General features: G+C 47.4%; 1 protein-coding gene across 5 annotated transcripts in view; it reads right to left on the bottom strand.

Moving 5' to 3' along the window:
• agap1 (ArfGAP with GTPase domain, ankyrin repeat and PH domain 1) overlaps positions 1-22,500 on the bottom strand; it is a 102,386-nt gene that overhangs the window by 26,142 nt on the left and 53,744 nt on the right. For 4 of the 5 annotated variants that reach the window (XM_027291420.1, XM_027291421.1, XM_027291417.1 and 1 more), the window contains 4 exons: positions 10,265-10,369; positions 6,041-6,209; positions 4,341-4,505; positions 2,146-2,307 (listed from right to left, as the gene is read on the bottom strand). In XM_027291420.1, coding sequence (XP_027147221.1) covers positions 2,146-2,307; positions 4,341-4,505; positions 6,041-6,209; positions 10,265-10,369 — 601 coding nt within the window. The remainder of the gene's footprint in view (positions 1-2,145; positions 2,308-4,340; positions 4,506-6,040; positions 6,210-10,264; positions 10,370-22,500) is intronic. The other variant, XM_027291418.1, reaches the window with a different exon arrangement.

Here is a 22,500-nt window from a genome sequence, read left to right as displayed (position 1 = left end):
TGAAGGAACATGAAGAGGAGAGGAGAAAAGAAAGGTGGCGAGAGGGGAAGGAAGAAAGAAAGGAGAGGAAAGGACTGAAAGACGACGAGCAGAGGAGGAGAGGAAAAAGGAAAGCAAGGGAAGGAGTGGAGGAGACGTGAGGAAGGAAGCTCAAACAAAGGAGAGAAGGAGAGGAGGAGAGGAAAGAGGAGATGAACGGAGACGAAGCGTCCATCCGTCACTCAGATCACCACTTCACTTGTCAGCTGCTTGATGCCTCCATGATGGAGAGACGAACATTACACATCTGCTGCTGCCGCCACATCTGTTCAACCAGAGAGAGAGAGTGTGTGTGTGTGTGTGTGTGTGTGTACTCTGTGTGTGTGTGTGTGTGTGTGTACTCTGTGTGTGTGTGGGTGTACTCTGTGTGTGTGTGTACTCTGTGTGTGTGTGTGTGTACTCTGTGTGTACTCTGTGTGTGTGTGTGTGTGTGTACTCTGTATGTGTGTGTGTGTGTACTCTGTGTGTGTATACTGTGTGTGTGTGTCGTGCATCACAATCTGTCCTTTCACAATAAAACACAGCCGTGTGTTTAACATCACAGAGGTTAGCGTTTCAAATTCTCGGAGCAAGGCACGGACTCGAACCAACAACCACAGAAACAACACGCTAACGTCCGAGTCCACCGATGGAGGAGAACAAGAAGAAGACAACGAGGAGGAGGAGGAGGAGGAGAAGGAGAAGGACAAGATGAAGAGATGAAGGGCTGACAGAATGACAGGATGAGGAGATCCGTCCCTCATAGCCGAGGTCGGGAATCTCAGACGATCACATGACTGCGTTTCCCAGCCCGGGTCCAAATGAACAGCACCGTGTTATTTGGGCTTAATCTATGCTCTGCCTCTATAGCTATTCTTCGTTACATTAATCTATACTAGGAGAAGTACATGAATCTGCTAGCAGTATACTTACAGGACTCTAGCGCTTAGAGTGACATTAAGCTAGCAGCTATAGGTATATGGGAGTAAGGATGAAGGAAGCGAGAGAGATTAGCGTTACAGGAAGGAGAGCGTATGGGTGCTACAGGAAGCGAGAGCTAGAGAGGTGAGGAAGCTAGAGAGGCGGGCGCGAGGCGTAATGGACAGGAAGGAGAGAGAGTCGAGGTGGAGTAGCGATAGATGCGGAAGCAGAAGATATCGAAGTCAGGAATCGAGATATGACCGTGACATGGAAGCGAGAGGAGATGAGAGGGACAGCAGCGAGAGAGGATGGCAGGAATTGGTGACATTAAGCGAGGAGGAGAGGGGAGGAAGCGTAGGAGGCTCGAGCGCGGATATGGGTAGGAAGCGAGAGATAGAGGGGGAGGTAAGCGAGCGAGAGAGGGAGAACACTTATAGAATGAGTGTAGGTAAGGTAGAGGAGGCTATAGAGGGAGAGTTGAATGAATTGAGAGAGAGGAGGAAGGAGACGGAGCGATAGAGAGGAGAGGGAGATGAACGAGAGAAGCGAGAGAGTTTAGAGTATTAGTGGGAGCAATGAGAGAGCGAGAAGGTAGGCCGCTCGAGAGAGGATAGTTGAGGAAGCTAGAGGAGTAGAGGTGCGTAAGCGAGAGATCGTGAGAGTGATGAAGCCTGAGAATAGGAGAAGGAGAGTGCTCGGAGAGATGGAGAGTGATATGGTGTGCTATAGAGAGTAGCGTCTAGATGACGCAAGAGAAGCCGACTAGATATTATCGGCGGATGATCTCTAGAGATTATAGTTATATTAATCTATAGATATTATCGTTATATTAATCCATAGAATCTATAGATATTAGTTATTTTAATCTATAGATATTATAGTTTATTAATCTATAGATATTATAGGTATAATAATCTACAGATATTATAGTTTATTGATCTATAGATATTATAATTATACTAATCTATAGATTACAGTTATACTAATGTATAGATGTATAGTTATATTAATCTATAGAATCTATAGATATTATAAGTTTATCGATCTATAGATATTATATTTATATTAATCTATAGATATCATAGTTTGCTGATCTATAGATATCATAGTTTATTGATCTATAGATGCTTAAAGGCCTGTGGTTGGATGTCGCTGTGGGACCTGGGCAGGGAAAGTGTGAGGCGAGGGGAGGGCAGATGGCGTTACCTTCCGCAGTACCAGAGAGTCCGTCGGCCTTAAAGTTGCTCGTGCTCTTCTTCCTCCGGTGCTTCTTGCGGTTGGCGTGTGGCGATGGTGGCGGCTCCATCTTTGGACTCGTGGTGCTGGAGATGCTAGGACTGGAACAGACCGAGTCTCCGAGACCGGTATCTGTAAACATAAACATATATAACATCATGACCTGATCAATGACATCATGAAGTCACGACTGTGCCTGTAGACAGACTGCAGGGTGAATATATATATGTGGAAGTATGTGAGTATATATGTGGAAGTATTTGAGTATATATGTGGAAGTATGTGAGTATATATGTGGAAGTATGTGAGTATATATGTGGAAGTATGTGAGTATATATGTGGAAGTATTTCAGTATGTATATTTTTTTAATTGTATATATTTGGATGACAGTATAGAATTATTTCATATCTTTAATGTTTGATATCTCTAATATCAGTGACAGGCTACAGGAAGTCCTCGTCACAATAAAAGCCCTCAGATGGTCGGTCAGCGGACAGGAAGTGACCTACGTGTACCTGTTAACTGATTATAATTTGACTGATTATGCTGACGTTATCTGACATTTTAGGGGTACCGGCCCGGCCCGGTCCAGCCTGGCACGGAGCTAAGGGGCGAGCGAGCCTATGAACAGAGGCAGTGGAGTCTCTCTCTCTCTGGCCTCACTCTTCATGGCGGCCGCTGACAGCTGTGACTAGCGGCAGGATAAAATAACATTCAGCTTCCATCAATATCACAGCGACACTGACATGGGCGGTGTGTGTGTGTGTGTGTGTGTGTGGAGATGGAAACACATGTGCACAAAACACACACACACACACACACACACACACGCTCGTTGGCCGCCGCCGCGTTCAGCCCCAAGGACGGCCATAACTTATTTTACAATCGTTTAGTCTCAGCTCAAGTGGAAAATGTGACAACTTATCTCTGCTGACAACACGCCGTCCCCGAGAGTGCAATTAACCGCCGTGGATTAACGGCCCTCCCATCTGCACGCCGCGCTCCATCCACGTCAGCCCAGCACCACCACACACACCTCCACCACCACACACACCTCCACCCCGAGCCTCAGGACCTCCTCATCCCTCCCTCTGAGCAGCTCCTGGTTCTCACTCTGTGCTCAGGTCACAGGAACATTAGGAATATTTGTGATCAGAGCTCGATGGATTATCTTCATCTGACTGAGTCTTAACTCAGACGAACAGTTCGTTTGTCTGCTCTGATACCTGTCAGGTGAACCAACAGGTGTCGATGTCAACGTACCACTCTGTCGTCACGACGACATCACAACGACAGCTCACCTGTAAAATCTTGATTTTTATTCGATGCGCTCCAGATCTGACTTTTGTTTGATGGACTTAGTGCCACCTAGTGGTGAAGTTGCAGACTGCAGCCAGATGAATACTCACGCCTCACTCTCTCCTTCCAAACACAGAGGAGTCAGTGTTTAATTTGTCTGCTCTGTCGGACTCCGTGAAGGAGGACCCTCTCTGAAAATCTCCTTGTTGTCACGACGACGTGACGTTTTCCTGCTCTCTGAGGTTTAAATGTGTAAACAGAGCTGATGACACAAACTGTAACTGAACTGTGTGTGTGTGTGTGTGTGTGTGTGTGAGAGTGTGTGTGTGTGTGAGAGTGTGAGTGTGTGAGAGAGTGTGAGAGTGTGTGTGTGTGTGTGTGTGTGTGTGGGGCCCCTGGGAGTCCACTGAAAGCATTTCACAGCTTTAAACGTTATTTGAGGTAGCTGCAGGGCAAAACACTGAAGACAGAGCTGTCACTCAAGCTTATCGTCACGGTAACACACACACACACACACACACACACACAAACACACACACACACACACACACACACACGGCCTGACAGCTGTCAGTCTTAGCATCTGTGTGTGTGTGGCCACCACACAAGTTACATACAAACCGACAGTACACACACACGCACACACACGCACTATCTTGACAAACAGTTAAAGCAGCATTAGAGCTCTGGCAGGTGGATCAATGGGAGACAAATGATAGGCTTCCCCGTGGAGCTGCGCGCTGAGGCCTTGTGAACCTCAGCAAGGTGCCTGTAGTGAAGCTGTGTGTGTGTGCGTGTGTGTGTGTGTGTGTGTGTGTGTGTGTGTGTGTGTGTGTGTGTGTGTGTGTGTGTGTGTGTGTGTTACCTGTGCTGACTCCGGAGTTGGCAATGACGGTGGCGTCGGTCCACTGGTCGGCGCTGGAGACGGAGTACGAGCGTTGGTGCATCCCCTCCAGACCGCGGCTGTTGAACGACACCAAGCTGACGCCGCTCGCCATCTGAGACGCCGACGAGCTGCTGGTCACCGAACCTGAGGGAGGAAGTGACGGTTAACGGGCGGAGAGGAGGCGGGACGCCACGGCGAGCAAAGCTCTGAATGTTTAAAGACCTAAACGGGTTGCTCTGTGTGTGGTTACTTCACAGCAGGGCGCCATATCGCGACCAGCCGGCAACAGGAAGTTCAGAGACAAAACAGGAAGTCTGTTTTCATCATAGGCATGTTGTCCAATCACAGCTCGCCGTGTAACGCTCAGAAGCTGGCTGCTTAAATCAAACCAGTGAATTCAACCACTGAGAGGTCCAACAGCCAGGTGAACCACTGAGAGGTCCAACAGCCGGGTGAACCACTGAGAGGTCCAACAGCCGGGTGAACCACCGAGAGGTCCAACAGCCAGGTGAACCACCGAGAGGTCCAACAGCCAGGTGAACTACTGAGAGGTCCAACAGCCAGGCGAACCACCGAGAGGTCCAACAGCCAGGCGAACCACTGAGAGGTCCAACAGCCAGGTTCCAACAGCCAGGCGAACCACTGAGAGGTCCAACAGCCAGGTGAACTACTGAGAGGTCCAACAGCCGGGTGAACCACTGAGAGGTCCAACAGCCGGGTGAACCACTGAGAGGTCCAACAGCCGGGTGAACCACTGAGAGGTCCAACAGCCGGGTGAACTACTGAAGGAGGTTCCAACAGCCGGTGAACCCACTGAGAGGTCCAACAGCCCGGGTGAACCACTGAGAGGTCCAACAGCCGGTGAACCACCGAGAGGTCCAACAGCCGGGTGAACCACGAGAGGTCCAACAGCGGGTGAACCACTGAGAGGTCCAACAGCCAGGTGAACCCTGAGAGGTCCAACAGCCGGTGAACCACTGAGAGGTCCAACAGCCGGGTGAACCACGAGAGGTCCACAGCCAGGTGAACCACTGAGAGGTCCAACAGCCAGGTGAACCATGAGAGTCCAACAGCCAGGTGAACCACTGAGAGGGTCCAACAGCCAGGTGAACCACGAGAGGTCCAACAGCCAGGTGAACCATCCCCCTCTGTCCCTCCCCTTCGTCTCCCCTTCGCTCACCCTCCGTCTCCCACTGCCACCTTCTCACCCTCTGCTCCTCACCCTCCCTACCCTCCGTCTCCCGCTCCCGCTGTCTCACCCTCTGCCTCAGCCTCTCTGTCTCCCCCTACATCCCCCCCCTCATCCTCTCATTACAGCTCATTTCTTGGTGCTGGCTGAGTGGAGCCAGGACTCTGATTGCATTAATATTCATGACGATAATTAGTACATGGAGTACGGCTCACTGAATATTCATGCTATTAGCTCGGGCCTCCTGGATCCCAGTGTGTGTGTGTGTGTGTGTGTGTGTGTGTGTGTGTGTGTGTGTTTGATTTAGTCGCCTCATAAGAGCTGCTTTTATGAGTGTGTGTACGACATGGAGGAGCGCTCGTTTCTCTCCACCTTTTTGTTTTACGACGTCTTCCTTCAGGTTATTTATTTATTTTATTCAAACTCGAAGGACAAAAACTGGCTCGTGTCTCTGACGAGGCGGCGTGCGTCCGTCTCTTTGCGTCCTCACCTGGAGCCTGTCCCAGCTGCAGGCTGCTCATGTCCTTCGTCAGGCCGTTGGTTTTGGGACTCGGCACGGCGGCGCAGGTGGACACGGCGCGCGGCGGCCTCTTCCCCGGCACCTTCACCGTGGTCCTCAGCAGGTCGATCTCCTTACCGTGGACGTTCTGCATGTAGTCCTGAGACAGACGGAGACAGACGACAGAGACTCAAACCAACAACCTGAGAACTTGTGTTTGAATTAAATGAAAACAAAGAGAACAAACATCGTGTCACTCTCTGGGATTAACTCCAGATAATAAAGCAGCTCAATCCTGAAATCGTGGAACACAAACAAAGATGCACTAATCCCTCAAAGCAGCAATGAAGTGGCGGACCCCGCCGCCTCTGATTGGCTCCACCCGCTAAAACACGAATGATGAGCTGTCCTCCGGTCCGAATGGGCGGATCACAGAAGTGTTAATGACGGACGAGAGGCGCTTGTTAAATCCACCCCCCCCTCCCTCTGAGTGGCGTGGAGTGTCGGCGATGACCCGAGAGGAGCACGGCATTGTGGGAGGTTGGCCTCCTCTTCAACATGAAGGAGACGAGGAGAAACAAAGCGAGGACGACCCGCTGGGACGGATTAAGACAGGAGCGGGTTACTGTACTGCTATCTTTGTGAGGACCAGGACACGGGAAGGAGAGGACATTTATATAAAGACAGGATGTTTATATAAAGAGAGGACGTTTAAATAAAGAGAGGACATTTATATAAAGAGAGGACGTTTATATAAAGAGAGGACATTTATATAGAGTGTGGACATTTATATAAAGAGAGGATGTTTATATAAAGAGAGGACATTTATATAAAGTGTGGACATTTATATAAACAGAGGACGTTTATATAAAGAGAGGACATTTATATAAATTGTGGACATTTATATGAAGAGAGGACGTTTAAATAAAGAGTGGAAATTTATATAAAGTGTGGACATTTATATAAAGAGAGGACGTTTATATAAAGAGGACATTTATATAGAGTGTGGACATTAATATAAAGAGAGGACATTTAAATAAATACAGGACATTTATATAAAATGTGGACATTTAAATAAATACAGGACATTTATATAAAGTGAGGACATTTATATAAATAGAGGACATTTTAATAAGGGAGGACATTTATATAAAGAAAGGACATTTATATAAATAAGAGGACATTTAAATAAAGAGAGGACATTTATATAAAGTGTGGACATTTAAATAAGAGGGGGCATTTATATAAAGTGTGGAAATTTATATAAAGTGGAAATTTATATAAATAGAGGACATTTATATAAATAGAGGACATTTTAAAAAGGGGGGACATTTATATAAATAGAGTACATTTAAATAAAGTGTGGACATTTAAATAAATAGAGGATATTTAAATAAGGGGGGGGCATTTATATAAATAGAGGACATTTAAATAAAGAGAAGACATTTATATAAAGAAAGGACATTTATATAAATAGAGGACATTTATATAAAGTGTGGACATTTATATAAATAGAGGACATTTATATAAATAGAGGACATTTTAATAAGGGGGGACATTTATATAAAGAGAGGACATTTATATAAATAGAGGACATTTATATAAAGTGTGGACATTTATATAAAGAGAGGACATTTATATAAAGAGAGGACATTTAAATAGAGTGTGGACATTTAAATAAAGAGGACATTTATATAGAGAATTTAAATAAAGAGGACATTTATATTTATATGTTTTGAGAGACATTTCTGGACAAAAGGCGTCCTCATTTTTTAAAGGTCTTTGAAGAAATATTTAGCAGTTGGGACATTTTTTTAGCACAGGACATTTTAGTAATGTTTAGTTCCGTGTTACAAACACCTGTACGCTTGTTAGAGCCCTCGTTGACTTAATTACATTCCTGCAACATTAAATTAACCTTCACCTAATTACAACCTGAAATCTAAACCAGCTCATCGCCTCAGACAGACATTTAAAGAGACGAGGACCGTCGAAGACGTCTTCACTTTCCAGCTCTGAAACTCTAATTGGTCCTCACAAAAATGGGATTACTGAAGCCCGCACGCGCACACACACACACACACACACACACACACACACACACACACTCAGTGTTTCCCGCCTCCTTCTGGCAGCTCGGCTGACAAAAGGCCAATTCAAAGCCAAGTGCTCTCGACGGCGTCTTAACAAGCCACCGGAGAGCCCTCGAGCCAGGGGCCCGCTGGGTAACACACACACACACACACACACACACACACACACACACACACACACACACACACACTCCCCTCCGACAGATTGACCGAGGTAATTGAGTCTCCATTTGCATCGGGGAGCTTTCATCATCGGCCTGATCGTCCACGCCACGCGGCGACGTCCAGGACGGATGTGTGTATCGACCAAACACACCAACAGCAGGTGGTGTGTGCGTGTGTGTGTTTATCGCTGTTTGAGTGAGTGTGTTTGTAAGTGTGTGTGTGTGTTCAGTCGGTATAAATGGATGCATAAACGGTGTGAAAAATGCGGCGTGAACAGAGAGCTGAATACTGCTGACGCCGCCGGAAAGCGTGAATCCATAAAGAGCGAGCTCGCCCCCCCAAAAAACACGATCGATGGCGGCTGAAGAGACGACGGGAGATAAAGGAGGAGAAGAAGAATAAAGAAGACGACAAAGACGAGTTCACCAACAAACAAACACTTCTTATGATTTCACTGCTGCAGACAAATAGTGGCGTTGAATCACGTGAACGTGATTCAACGCCACTATTTGTCTGCAGCAGTGAAATCATTTAACTCTGAACTCCACGACGTCAAACTGTAAAGTTTGTTACGATCGCTGTTTGCATCAATGATCTGTCAGCGTCTTTTATCTTGTGTCTGATTAATATTCTGAATTAAAAACAGTTTCTAGTTTTAGAGATGAAGCTGAAAGTTTGTTCTCCTATTCTTCACCTGGGAGTCGAGGTGACTCGTTACCCCCTCTCTCTCCTTTTTGGCCGATCTTCTTCGTCACTCTGGACGAGACTTTTCTTGCCAATTAGGTGGCATCTATTGCCATCCACTTAATTAGCGGCATTAATGTGATTTCTTTTGCACATAGTCGGGCAATTAGCGGCGCTGATTGAGTTTCATTCGATTAGCCTCCGCAAACACGCTAATTGACGCCTGAGCTGCAGATGCAAGGCGCTCAGGAAAAAAACCTGGCTTTTTGGAGCTGGAGGGGTTTGTGTGTGTGTGTGTTTGTACACGAGTGTGTGTTAAGTGATGAGTTTTAACACTAATTTACTGCATCAGTTGCTCTAATCGGTGATGGACGTGTGCAGTTTGATGAAGTGCTGGAAACACGAGCGTCTCCGGAGGGAATCAAACCAACAACAAGTCCCCGCTGACCACAAACCTGCTGAGATCAGACCGAGCATGTTCTTAAACCTCAAGATTTACAACTGAAGCTTTCAGACAGAACGACGATCCACTGACAGAAAGTAATCGTTAGTTTGAAGCTCTGAATGTTTCTGCTCGTCTCATTTTATCTGCAAACATTAAAAGTAGAAAATATAAAAATCTAAGCAGCGAACAGCTGATTCTGAAATCGTCAAATCGATGAATCGTTTCTTAGAATTGCTGCCTATTCATTTCCTGTTTATCGACCCGTTGATATGATATTTAACAGGACCTTTATTTTGAAAATCTGACATGATTTCAGCCGTTTCCTGTCTGCAGATGAGTCTTAATTGATAAATTAAATTTAACGACAAACCTGTCGTCCATCGACAGAAAACATGTCGAGAGCGACGCTTCGAGAAACTGAGACTGAAAGACACACAGTGAGTGTGTGTGTGTGTGTGTGTGTGTGTGTGTGTGTGTGTGTGAGATAATAAAGCGGCGTCGGGGCAGGATATTGTGCCAACAGGGCAGAGAGCCGGGGCAATTAGCAGAGACATTACAGCTGATATTCACATCATCAACGCCGACGTGGGCAAACAGATGACGAGTCCTAATTAATACACAAGCCATCAACACTGAGTGTGTGTGTGTGTGTGTGTGTGTGTGTGTGTTATGGCCAAGCAGTTTCTGGCATCGCACACACACACAGGAGAGAGATGAAGAGCAGCAGATAGATGGAGGTCAGTGCAGACTGGCAGAGCGCTCGAGACTAATAAGCAATCAGAGAGGGTTGGTAATGAGTGTGTGTGTGTGTGTGTGTGTGTGTCTTACATGCAGGCTGGGGTGGTAGGTGAGCAGTCCGTTGTCACACAGCGTCACGTACTTCTTCTTCCACTCCTTGTTGAGAGATTTACCGCTTCTCTTCAGCAGCATGCCCTGCAGAGAGAAACACGTTCAACACGTCGTCGATACAAGAACTTTAATTATTCATCCTCGTTTACCAAAACTGTGAGCAAACACACGAGTTACCAACGTTTAAAGTCAGTGTACTGCGAGTACTATGATTCAGATTTTAGAGACAACTGGAAGTACACAGAGTACTACACAGAGGAGTACTAATGGAGGTAGCAGTTGTGTCATCAGAAAGTATTTTTACCAGTCTGCCTAAATATTTGGAGGTTTTTCAGAGGATTCTCTCTCTGCAGATTTTTAGTGATTTCATGAAGCCTGTGCTGAGATCAGGGAAGTTCTCCCACAGAGAACGATCATAAAGTCCACATGAAGCCAGAAATCTATCAAAAATTTAATTGACTCAAACTGATGAATCAGTTTCTCGTTTATCGACCCGTTGATCAGTCGAATAATTCACCTCTGATATTTGATAGAACACACTGATACATTCATTCAGCTGTTTCCTGTGTGAAGCGACTTTAAAATTTCCTTGACGGGGTGTCCACATACTTTTGTCCATCTGTGTCCTGTTTGTGCATTTATGTATTCGTTGGTTTCTTTGTGCACACTGGAGTTAAATTTCATTCAGAGTCTTTGGAGCGGAGATAACGAGCTTATCTCCGGATTAAACGAGAGTTCATCTCTGCACAAAACATCAGAAATGTGAGCGCGACGCGAGGCGGCGAGGACGGAGAGACGGAGGGAAATCAGCACTTATTTAATTGTCTGACTCTCTCTCTCTCTCCTACGCACATCAGCCGCGGCTGAATGACCGTTTAGGCCGAGCGACCGCCCGCTCGCCCGCCCACACTTCATTTGAGCCGGATTCATTAGGTTAGAGAGAGAGAGAGGGAGAGAGAGAGAGAGCAAGAAGGTCAAAGAGAAGGCGAGAGAGAGAGAGAGAGATGGGGGAGATCAGAAGGAGAAGGGTGAGAGGCAGGGGGGAGAGTGGGAGGCGGTGGCGGGGGATAAAACTGTCCGCTGATTAGCAATTACAGCCGTGCTGCCACGCGTGTCACTTCACTGGACGTCTACAACATTAACACTCCGACAGAGGATATTAATAGAGTCCAGCCGTGAAGGGAGGCGGGGGGGAGTCAGAGGCACCACTGAAGAAGAAGACGGGAGGGTGGGGGTGCGATGGACAGGCCCGGCTGACGGACAGAAGCCTGACCGCTCAGCTTTCATTAAGGAGGTCGGTGGCGGCGGATCAGAGCGCCGCCCCCCCCACGGGTCACCCTCGGCGCCATCGACGGCACATTCGGTGTAATTGGCGGTGACATAACGCCACGGAGGAAACGCCTCGGAGTAACAAAGAGCTGAGCTGTGAGACGAACGAGACAAATGTGTCCACGTCCAAAACTCTGACAGCGAATCAGAGTGACAGGTCATGAAAAGATCTCTGAGCAGGTTTCATGAACTCAGACGGGACAAACATCGTGAACGAAGTTTGTCCAGACTGAAACGTCTCATCAAATGTTGGACGTTCATGTTCGCCTCATCACCCTGAACATCTGACAGGAACACACAGATCATAGGTCAAATTTCAAAATAAAACACCGTGCCAGCTCCACATTGTTCGATTTAACTACGCAGCTACTCCAAATCTGAGCAAGGTAACGGATTTGAATGCGTCTTTCTCAGCCGGTTGGACGTTGGTCGGATGGCGAACTGTCGTGTCTGAGTTGAACGATACAGATGTTTGAACGTCATTTAACCGTCAAACATCTGCTGCATTAAAGTTGTATTAGTCTTGTTTGAAACAGCACAGACGCTGCATTATCATTATCATCACACAGCTGTATTTCTTTCTCTTTAATGACTCAGCTCGTTTTCGGCGACACCTCCAGACTCAAATCCAACCGCTCGACGTGAAGCTGCTCATCATTTAACTTGCAGCTCGTCATCGTGGTCCGTAAGGTCTCGGCGTTTACACTAATTCCAGCTCATGAGGATGTAAAGCCGAGCTGTGTGTGTGTGTGTTGTAACAACAGGGGTTCCCCACGGTGCGCTAAACGCGACTTGACGAGCTTCCTGCTGCTCTGAAGCGAAAGCTGCCGGCAGCCGTGCAGCTGTCAGGCCAGCTGATCATCCATTACTGCCTGTTAGTGAGCGAGCGGCAACATGTTTGCAGGCAGAGGATGTGTGTTTACATCGTCATCAATTAAGATTCTCTCTGAGGTCAGCTCAGAGTCAGGAGAGTTGATCGTTTTTAATCAGTCAAGAAGACGACAGTGCTGCATACGATGTTTGAAGACGGTTTATTGAATCTCTGGTGGCAGGTTCGGCCTTAATCTAGCTGCCACACAGAGTCCACCAATGTTCTGTAATGCTGCAGATGAATTTTTGGGTATAAAATCCTGAAAGTTTTGCCCGAGCTACGCCGCACTCCCGTCACCTCGTTTGGGGTGAAGGTGGTCATAAAACTCTACGACTAAAAAGACTTTCACCGTCTCAACATTCTGATGAAATCAGTTAAAAATGTATTATTGAAAGTTCTCGGTTCAATCAGGTAATAACGACCGATAGGAGCGCTCTGTTCAGCAGCATCGGTTCATGCATCAGTCTTTACCTTCACAAATAAACTGAAACAACCTTTCCTCCGTGGGGAATTGTCTGAGGAAGCGACAGGAGGAATAAAGAGGGATTCAAAGTGAAAGTGAAGACTAAATGAAAAGGTCAGTGCGATCTTTGAATGATGTCGAGGTGGACGACTGTTCTCCAGCACTGCAGGCCTGGACTGAACTAAACTGAGGGGTGAGCCAATATTTCTTGCACTTTTCCATCCAAACCTGGTATTTGGGGAGGGAGACGTCAGCAAATTAATTTTGGCCATCCATCCTGAGGATGACAAGCGATCAGTTTGCTGGAGGGGAAGGCTAATTGAACACCCCGTCGAAATCCTCCTGATGGGTAATATCTTTCATTATTCACCTCCCCGGGCTTCGTGACACGCACACGTCTCCTCTTATTTTACCTTCGGGAGGGGGGGTGGCAGCCATGACAGCTCACAAGGTCTCCACATGGGAAAATAGATGTGGGGAGATAAATACATACTCTCTCCTCGCTGCAGCGAGGCACTTCTCCGCCCCGGTGAAGTATTGTGGGGTAGTGCTTAGGAAAAGGTCGCTAGCTTGGGGGGGCGAGGAGATGAAGTCATTTGTTAGGCATCCGAAAACGTCCAAGGGCGTCACGGAGACCCACAATCACAGGTTCTTCTCTAAAGAACAAAACAAGGAGGCACAGGCCACGCTGAAGTGGACATGAGCAGGAAAGGAGGCGAAGGTAGGAAGAATACGAGAGTCTTCAGAGATGTAAACACCCCAAAAACACCAAACTCCCCCCGGACACAGTCCCTCTTCTCTGATACGGAGACACTCCTTCGCCTCGGTGAAGTATTGTGCTGTAGTGCTTAAGAAAAGGTCGCTAGCTCGGGGGAAGCCGAAAGATGAAGTCATTCATTAGACGACGCATGTGAAGATGTTCGCGGGCTCGAACCCGAGGGCCACTGATTAAAGAACGCGGCGCTCACATGTTATCGGAAAAATGAAACTTTCTCTATCATAGGAAGTTTGAAGAAATAAACTAACATAATTCCTCGTTACAAACTGTGTGAATGGAAGAAAGAAACCGGCTGATAAAGGAACTTTTTAAAGGCTTCCTCCGCTCTATTGATACACACTAATCTACTCTCTAATCACTCAATCACCCCCCTATTTTCCTCAGACAATGGACTCTCCCCGGGCCTCTCGAAGGGAGTGACAGCGGATCTCAGAGGAGATACAGGGGAGGCACTATCTGTGGAAAAGACCCTCCAGAGAACAGGATGATCTCCAGAGAGGCCGGAGCCCTTTTGTTCTTCCATGTCCCCGGAGAGCAGGAGGCTAAATTAGAGGTGTCACCCGCCCACCGACCGGCCGACAGCAGAGCGGGGAGGTGACGGCTGGGTGGGAGGGAAGCCGGACGCTCCCCTCCTCTCTATCGCGGCGGCTCATCTGATCCGGCCTGAGCTGCAATCGCGGGTCATCCATCATCGTCTCAGACAGAGGAGAGAAACATTCGTCTGATCACAGAAGACAAAAAAAGGTGGCGGTGACGATAAACATCAGAAATCAGATGTCGAGGTGCAATCTTTGACTCGTGACCCCTGAAAATTAATTTGGACACTGCCCCCTCATCACAGGCTACACCTGAGGTTAAAAGGATTTCAAGGACTCGTAGAGTTGAAAATATTCAGTTTGTTCCCAAAAACGACGAACAGAATCTTGCTTTTAACGCCGTCGTGTCATCGGGAGCTTCAGATTTAGCAGCAGGTTGAAGTAACGTTTGTTTCTGCAGCACGAAACCTGTTGACTTCTGAATATTTCTTATTTTGTTCTCGTTCCTTCCTTCAAACGTTTGAATTTTCAAAATAACACATGTGGGGGTTTGTGCAGCCTTGGCGGAGCTCTATGTTCTCCGAGTGTTTTCTAGTTTAAAGCGTCACGTCTTTCTTTCCATGCAGCGTTTGACCTGACGACAGTCGCTACAGAGGATGACGGAGGGCGTGAAGTATTTACCGGAGAACAAAACCCACGACTAACATCAAAACACACACACAGCAGCAGCATCGGTCTCCACGACAAGGTCGGCGTTGATGAGGCAAGGACGGCGAAGGGCAGGCCCAGGGGAGCAGGACGTGGACCAGATCAAATAAAACACCACAGAAGAAGAGGGGGGTTGAAGAGGAGCTGATTTATCTGATAAGAGTTCTGGGTAATTAATTAGAAACTCAATTATCCAAACCTTACTTCAGCAGTCTCAATTCATTAGTGGATAAAAAACCTCGCCCCTCGCTCGACTCTGACAACCAGAGAGAGACGGGATGTGAAGAAAACACGAGTCCTCTTCCTCTGCGAGGGACCCTCAGGTCACCGCTGGTCGCTTTGGTCCAGCTCGTCATCAGACGAGTGTACACAACACACCCGAACACAAACACGCGGCGTGGAACAACAAAGCGACCGCGGGGACGCTTCCGAGCGTGCTCGGAGCAACACCCCCGTGCCAAACAAAAACTGTAGCGAGCGTTCCGTGGAGACCGCCGCGCCGAGGCGGCGTAATGAGCACAATCTAAAAATGCTCTTTGATTGACGCCTGTGTTCCTTGTTTTAATTATTTCTCAAACTAAAAAGGGAGAGACGTCCCTCCAACACATCCTCGACCCCCCCATCCACCAGAAAATCTAATTTCCAGGGGTTAGTGTGCATGACAAAAATGTCATCATGGCCAAAATGGCTCCGAGCAGTGACAACCTTTCCCAGGGAAATGATATTTTTCCAATCCGGCGGAAGGCGGATCGTGTCACCCTCGTTAAAGCCTTGATAGCAGGTCTTTAATATTCACCGTCTTAATTAGGGCCGCAGTTAATTTCATTAAATTCTTTGGCTGCTAAATGAAGCAGATTATGAGACATCTTTTATTGCGAAGCGTGAAATTACAGCCTGCCCGCTGCCAATGGCGGGGCGAAACTAATGAATTACAGGGTAAATAACACCCGAATTAACCATCCAATTTAACTCCTTACAAAGCGCCCGGCGCCGAGGGGGGACGAGTAGACTTGTCAAAACCACCCAGCCCCGTGCTCGTCTGCAACCCCGCGAGAGGCAATTACAACCACGACACTAATCAGCTCCTTACAGGGACAAGACGACGCCGTCCGAGACTTCTGCAAAGAGTCTGATCCGAGGACTAAATGTTCATCTGCGGGAAGAGGTCGTCCTGTTGGAGGTCGGAGAATCTATTAAAGAATCAGGAAAGTGTTTTCTAGGGGCTGTCTCAAAGTTGTAGTCGTGTAGCTCGGTAGCTGTCACTGCGGCCTCGAGGTCGGTGCTGCACACCGTGTAATTACAACACCCGGGTTTGATTCCCACCTGGGACCTTGTCGCACATCCTCCTCCTCACTTCTTTACTTTAAACAATCAAATAAAGGTCAAATCATTTACATCCCTTGGAGCTTCTCTTGGTTCCAGTTTCACCCCTTCATCGACCATTTCTAATACTTCACCCTTTAAGTTGAGCTGGGAGCGCGGTGACGTCCCTGAAATGAAGTTTGACGGGTCAAAATGAGACGAATCAGCTGATCAAACGTTCTAACTTCCTTGAGGATCTCTTAGCTTTTCTGACGTGTTTGAGGCGTTTGTTGATGAAATAACCTGCTGTCGGTGTCCCTCAGGGATCAACGTTAGGCCCACTGCTCTTTATTTTCCAGCTCAGCTCTGTAATGTCTGTTTTTACGCTGATGATACTGTCCTTTACGCCATCAGCCTCACAGCAGACTAACACGGTTTCATCCGGGTTACAGTGTGTTTTCATGATTAATTCAAAGCTTGTTTTGAACTGTGAACGTGTCCTGAAAGCACCTGAATGTGGATTCAGTGTTACATCCTGAGCAAATTCAGGATTATTGTTAATTTACTGGTTTAAAGTCTAATTATTGAAGTTTGAAGGGTGTCGTTAGTTAAAACTCTTCCTCTAATTTGAGTCTTAGAACCTTTAAAATCCACGAGCAGGATTTTGACTCAAAGACCGCCTCTTCAGGCTGTCTTAGTGCCGTGAAAGTCTGTCCTGTTATCGGCCTTGAGCGAGATGCTGAGCTCCCACATTGCTCCAGTGGAGCTGCTCGGTGGCCACCAGTAAAAAGGTTGTGTTTGTACTGGGCAGCTCCCAGGTGGGCCTCAGTCAAACGCCGCCGTGCTCAGTCAACCTTCACTGAGTAAATAAAGGTTTAGAAGGAATAAAAAAAGCCTCTGTGGTGCGCCGGCGGTCCCAGCGGCTCGGCTGCTGTGTCGGAGGAAATTAATTTGTTAGATTGTTGGTTTTCAAAGCGCCTCGGTCAGCCGCTTGACAGAGACATGAGCGAGCCTCTCCCTCTCTCTCCGGTAATTAGCGGCTAATTAGCGGCGTGGAGCAGATGTCGGAGGAGCCCTGCGCCGTCAACAGCCTCTGTAAACAAAGCTGGACGCATCCGCTCACTTCAAGACTGAAGAAGAAGAAGAAGAAAAGGGACCAATCAGCTGCCGGTACAGCCAGCGTTTCCTCTGTGGTTTCATGTCTTAGCAGGAGGCTTCAGCTTTGACTCCACATGTTTCCGATTTTAGATCCTCGTGCAGGTCGCAGAGATAAACGCCGTCCCTCGGAGAGTTCATTAGAATAAACATGTCACTTCAACAAACTCAGCTGCTGCTCCTAATATTTAAAGATTCACCCTGGATGACGGAAATTAATTAACAAATTATCAAAATCTCAGTGAGTCATGAACAAAGAATATATAATATAACATATAACAACTTATAACTGTGGACTTTGTCTTTACTACAAGTATCTTAAAAGGTCCAGTGTGTCACGTTTGGAAATAATAATAAATAAATAAAACTGTAGTTTCTCTTCTATGTGCTGAAAATTTAAGGGTGAGGCGACGTCACCTTATACTTCACACTGGTCCTTTAATTTGAGTCTAGAGTTATTTTAGGGCCTGTTCTGACTCAGCTGGTGATTGACTAACAACGTGACGCCTCAAACAAGCCGCCCACCTGTCAGTCAAAGCGTCCACGCTCTTAACCCTGCATAACTTTAAGCCTTAATATAATGTGAACAGGTGAGTTGTATATAAATTCACCCTCAGTACAGTTGTCATGAACGGGGAAATTAGCTACAGAGACCAAAACTGTTTTTTGTACCAGGCTGTAAACATGTTTATTTCTGCTGTGAAGTTGGACATTTGGACATGGGGACTTATGGAGACTGACTCACTTCTGGAGCCAGCCTCAGGTGGACGTCTGAGGAACTGCAGTCGATGTTAGATTAGCTTTGGTGTCTTCATGTCTTTCTAACATGGAACCATGAAAACAAACTTTGGACATGACGCTGATCTGAACGCCGCTGTTACCTGAGTTTAAGACGGCGAGAGGCTACGAGACACGTCTGACCTCGTCCCGCCCACACACACTTTAACACACTCGCCCAGCGCCTGTTACAACGTGAGTGTAAATGTTTATGTCATGCTGTTTATCTGCTACACGTGTGTGTGTTTGTGTGGATGTGTACCAGATAATTGCCTCAGAGTGGAAGTCCGCCCCGTTCTCATTACAGCCGACGGAGTCACCGTGTTCCTGTGTGTGTGTGTGTGTTTTTAATGAGTGCTGGACTGTTAACGAAGGCTTAGTGCTTTAACAAAAGGCGAACTGAACTGCCGTCACCTCGAGTGGTCGAGAGTCGCTCTGAGAGTCTCTCTAATGAGATCAGGACCGGCGACGGTGAACAAGTGGCTTAAACGCTCACATACACAACAGGTAGGAGGAGGAGGAGGAGGAGGAGGAGGGAGCTGCAGGAGCTGGCACGATAACTTGACTGAATTTAGTTTTACGTTGATATCAAAATGAAGATTTCATATTTGACTTGTTGTTGCACAACGTGCAGCATTAACCTGGGCGCTGGTGTGTTGTCGCGTTGTGGCGACGGAGGACGTGACGCCGCTAATCTCTCTGGCAGATGTCGGACTCTGTTAGGTCATCGGGCCCGGCCGCCTTCCTCCTCCAAGGTATGGCGGCAGTGGACGGTCAGTTAATGACGGCGGGCTGATGGCGATAAACCATCAGTCTGTGATTAAGGAGACTTTCTCCTGCAGAAATCCAGGCTGATCTGAGCACAGTTTGTCTCATTAATCATCATTTTTTAACGTAATCGGCTGAGCCTGAGATTATTATGGGACTACAGATGATAACACTGACGGGTCCGTCTGCTTTAGACAAACAGAAATAAACAGATATGTTCCAGTATGATTAAAGTGTCAGCAAAAAGAGCTACAGGCTGAAGCAGATAATCCTCAGTCGCTAACAATCAACCACTTCCTGAGCTTCAGCCACAGAAGTCAAACTTCAGTACAATAATTTAACTTTTCTGACGTGTTTGTTGATGAAATAACCTGCTGTCGGTGTCCCTCAGGGATCAACGTTAGGCCCACTGCTCTTTATTGTTTTGTCTGTTTTTACGCTGATGATACTGTCCTTTACACCATCAGCCTCACAGCAGACTAACGCGGTTTCATCCAGGTTACAGTGTGTTGTCACTGTACACAGGTACACACATATACTCGCATGTCCAACACAGAACCAACTAATTAAACTAGAGAGCCATCAGCAGTCGGATGGTTGTCTGAGACTTTTCATGTTTTAATGTTTTAAAATAATCTCTCTGCTGACAGATTTTATTGTTCAGGTTTTATAGATGTAGTTTTTCATTTATTGAATCTGTCTTGGCTCACCTGAAGCCACGTGTACTGCAGGACGTGTAAACACCTGAACGCATGTTGAGTTTGCTGTTGAGACGCAGAAATGATTTGATTCCCCGTTATAAATGTCTTGGCGAGTTCATGTTCGGAGACGAAAAGAAGGTGACGGAGCGTCAGACCACCGCCTCATTAAAACAAGTGTGAACGCGGTGCTAATGGGAGGACACGCAGAAAGTAAAACGCAGTGCAAATGGAGCGTTAATGGGGAAAAGGTAGTTGAACCTTGAATGTGAAGTGCAATCTCTCTCCTAACACACACACACACACACACACACACACACACACACACACTCTCTCTTTCTGAAACTCTCTCGGTCTAATTAGGGAGCAGGTCTGCGGTGTGCTGAGCCCGGTGTCGACACTGAGGAGCGGGCGGGAGACGAGAGCGTCCACGGGGAACCATCAAATCAATTAACGTCCACTTCCAAAAAAATACAACAGGAGGACGCTCGCCGCCGCACGGCGCCGCCTCTTCTGCTTTATTCTGCTCCGGAGGGTTTATCGTGTCCGCGACACCACAGCGAGTGTCAAACAGGCTCCTCTGAGCAGGTAGGAGCACGCACCTGTTCACCTGACGTCACCTGAACGTTCAGGTGTTTCCTCACACTTTGATAAGTTCAAATCTTCATCACGAATAATTAATGAGCAGCGCGTTGAAATGTAGTTTGATTACATCATATCAGCTGACTGGGGTGATGTGAGGAGTCTCCAGTCGTTTCGTTATTATAAAAACAAACAAAGGTTTTAATCCTACAGCAGTGCATGCTGGGAAGTTTAACCAGAAACTGTATTAATTGTTTGAGTGAACTTCAAGTCGGACTTAATAAACATATTTAATTAATAAACTTGAAGTTCTGACGAGGCCTGAGAGTAAAAACTGGAGCTCAGAATGAATAAAAATGATTTAAGATTATGTTAAATTATTTAAATGAAGTTAGATGAACAAATAAAGACGTCTAATGAAAACAGCTGGACGCCACCGCTGCATTAACCACAGAAGAAGAAGAGAACGCTTGAAGCCGCCGCGACGTCACGGCGACGACAAGAAACACGAATGGCAGCACAGGCTGTCTCTGTCTGTCTGTCTGTCTGTCTGTCTGTCTGTCTGTCTGTGTCTCTGTCTGTCTGTCTGTCCTGTCTGTGTCCATGTGCTGTTCTGTCCTGTCTGTCTGTCGGTCTGTCTGTGTCCAATGTCTGTCCGGTCTGTCTGTCGGTCTGCCGGTCTGTCTGTCCCGGTCTGTCTGTCTGTGTCCATGTCGTCTGTCTGTCTGTCTGTCTGTCCTGTCTGTCTGTCCCTGTCTGTCTTCTGTGTCCATGTCTGTCTGTCTGTCTGTCTGTCTGTCTGTGTCACCATGTCGGTCTGTCTGTCGTCTGTCTTTCTGTCCTTCGGGTCCTGTCTGGTGTCGGCCTGCCTGTCTGCTTGTCATGTCGTCCTGTCTGTCTGTCTGTCTGTCTGTCTGGTCCATGTCTGTCCTGTCTGTCTGTCGGTCTGTCGGTCCCGGTCCTGTCTGTCTGTCTGTCTGTGTCCCATGTCTGTCGGTCTGCTGTTGGTCTGTCTGTCGGTCTGTCTGTCGGTCTGTCTGTCATGTCTGTCTGTCCTGGCCTGTCTGTCTGTCTGGTCCATGTCTGTCTGTGTCTGTCTGTCCTGTCTGTCTGTGTCCATGTCCTGTCCTGTCTGTCGGTCTGTCTGTCTGTCTGTCTGTGGTCCATGTCTTCTGTCCTGTCTCTGTTGTCTGCTGCTGTCCGGTCTGGTCTGTCGCTGTCTTCTGTCTGTCTGTCTGTCTGTCCATGTCTGTCTGATGGCCCAATTCTCTGTCGTCTGTCGTCTTATAGCCTTCTTCTGTCTGTTGTGGGTCCAGGTCGCTCTCGTCGGGGGTCATCTCTCTTCTCTCTCCTCTCGGTCTGTGTCCCATGTCTCTTCCTCTCTCTCTCATCTCTCGGCTGTCCATGTCTCGCTCTCTCGTCTCTCTGTCTGTGTCCAGTCTCTCCTCCTCTCGCTCGGTCTCAGTCCTTGTCCATGTCCATCTCTGCTCTTCTCTCTCTCAGTCTGGGGTCCATGTCTCCTCCTCTGTCTCTCAGTCGTTGAGTCCATTCCCTCGCTCGTGTCTCTCTCCTCCAGTCTGTGTCCATGTCTCTCTCTCTCTCTCTCTCTCAGTCTGTGTCCATGTCTCCTCTCTCTCTTCTCTCTCTCTCTCTGTCTGTGTCCATGTCTCTCTCCTCTCTCGGCTCTCCCTCCGTCCCCTCGTCTCGTCTCTCTCTCTCTCTCTCTCTCTCTCTCTCTCAGTCTGTGTCCATGTCTCTCTCTCTCTCTCATAACAAATCAGTCTGTGGTCCATGTCCTCTCTCTTCTTCTCTCTTCTTCGTCCTGCTCGCTCTCTCGCCTCTCAGGCCTGTGTCCAGGTCTCTCCTCTTCTCTCTCTCTCTCAGTCTGTTTCCAAGTCCATGTTCTCTCGCTCTCTCTCCTCCATCTTCTGTGTCCATGTGTCTCGAAAAGGAAAGAAAAGGAAAAAACTCTCTCTCTCTCAGTCTGTGTCCATGTCTCTCTCTCTCTCAGTCTGTGTCCATAAGATCTCTCCTCTCAGGAAAGATCTCTCTGTCTGGTGTCCATGTCTCTATCTCAATCGCAACGAGATCAGTCTGTGTCCATGTCAATACGCGCCCTCATCATCTCCTTGTTCATTAGATGACAAACGAGGCTGCACGTCGACACAAGAGATCCCGTGGAAAATTTAGAGCTACGCTCATTGCCTGATTGGCTTTTCCATCTACTGAGAACAGCCAAAAAAACGCC

This window comes from Larimichthys crocea, chromosome XIX, assembly GCF_000972845.2.
Source record: "Larimichthys crocea isolate SSNF chromosome XIX, L_crocea_2.0, whole genome shotgun sequence".
In the NCBI taxonomy this organism is placed as follows: Eukaryota; Metazoa; Chordata; class Actinopteri; family Sciaenidae; genus Larimichthys; species Larimichthys crocea.
This window is presented reverse-complemented; position numbering and strand designations above follow the sequence as displayed.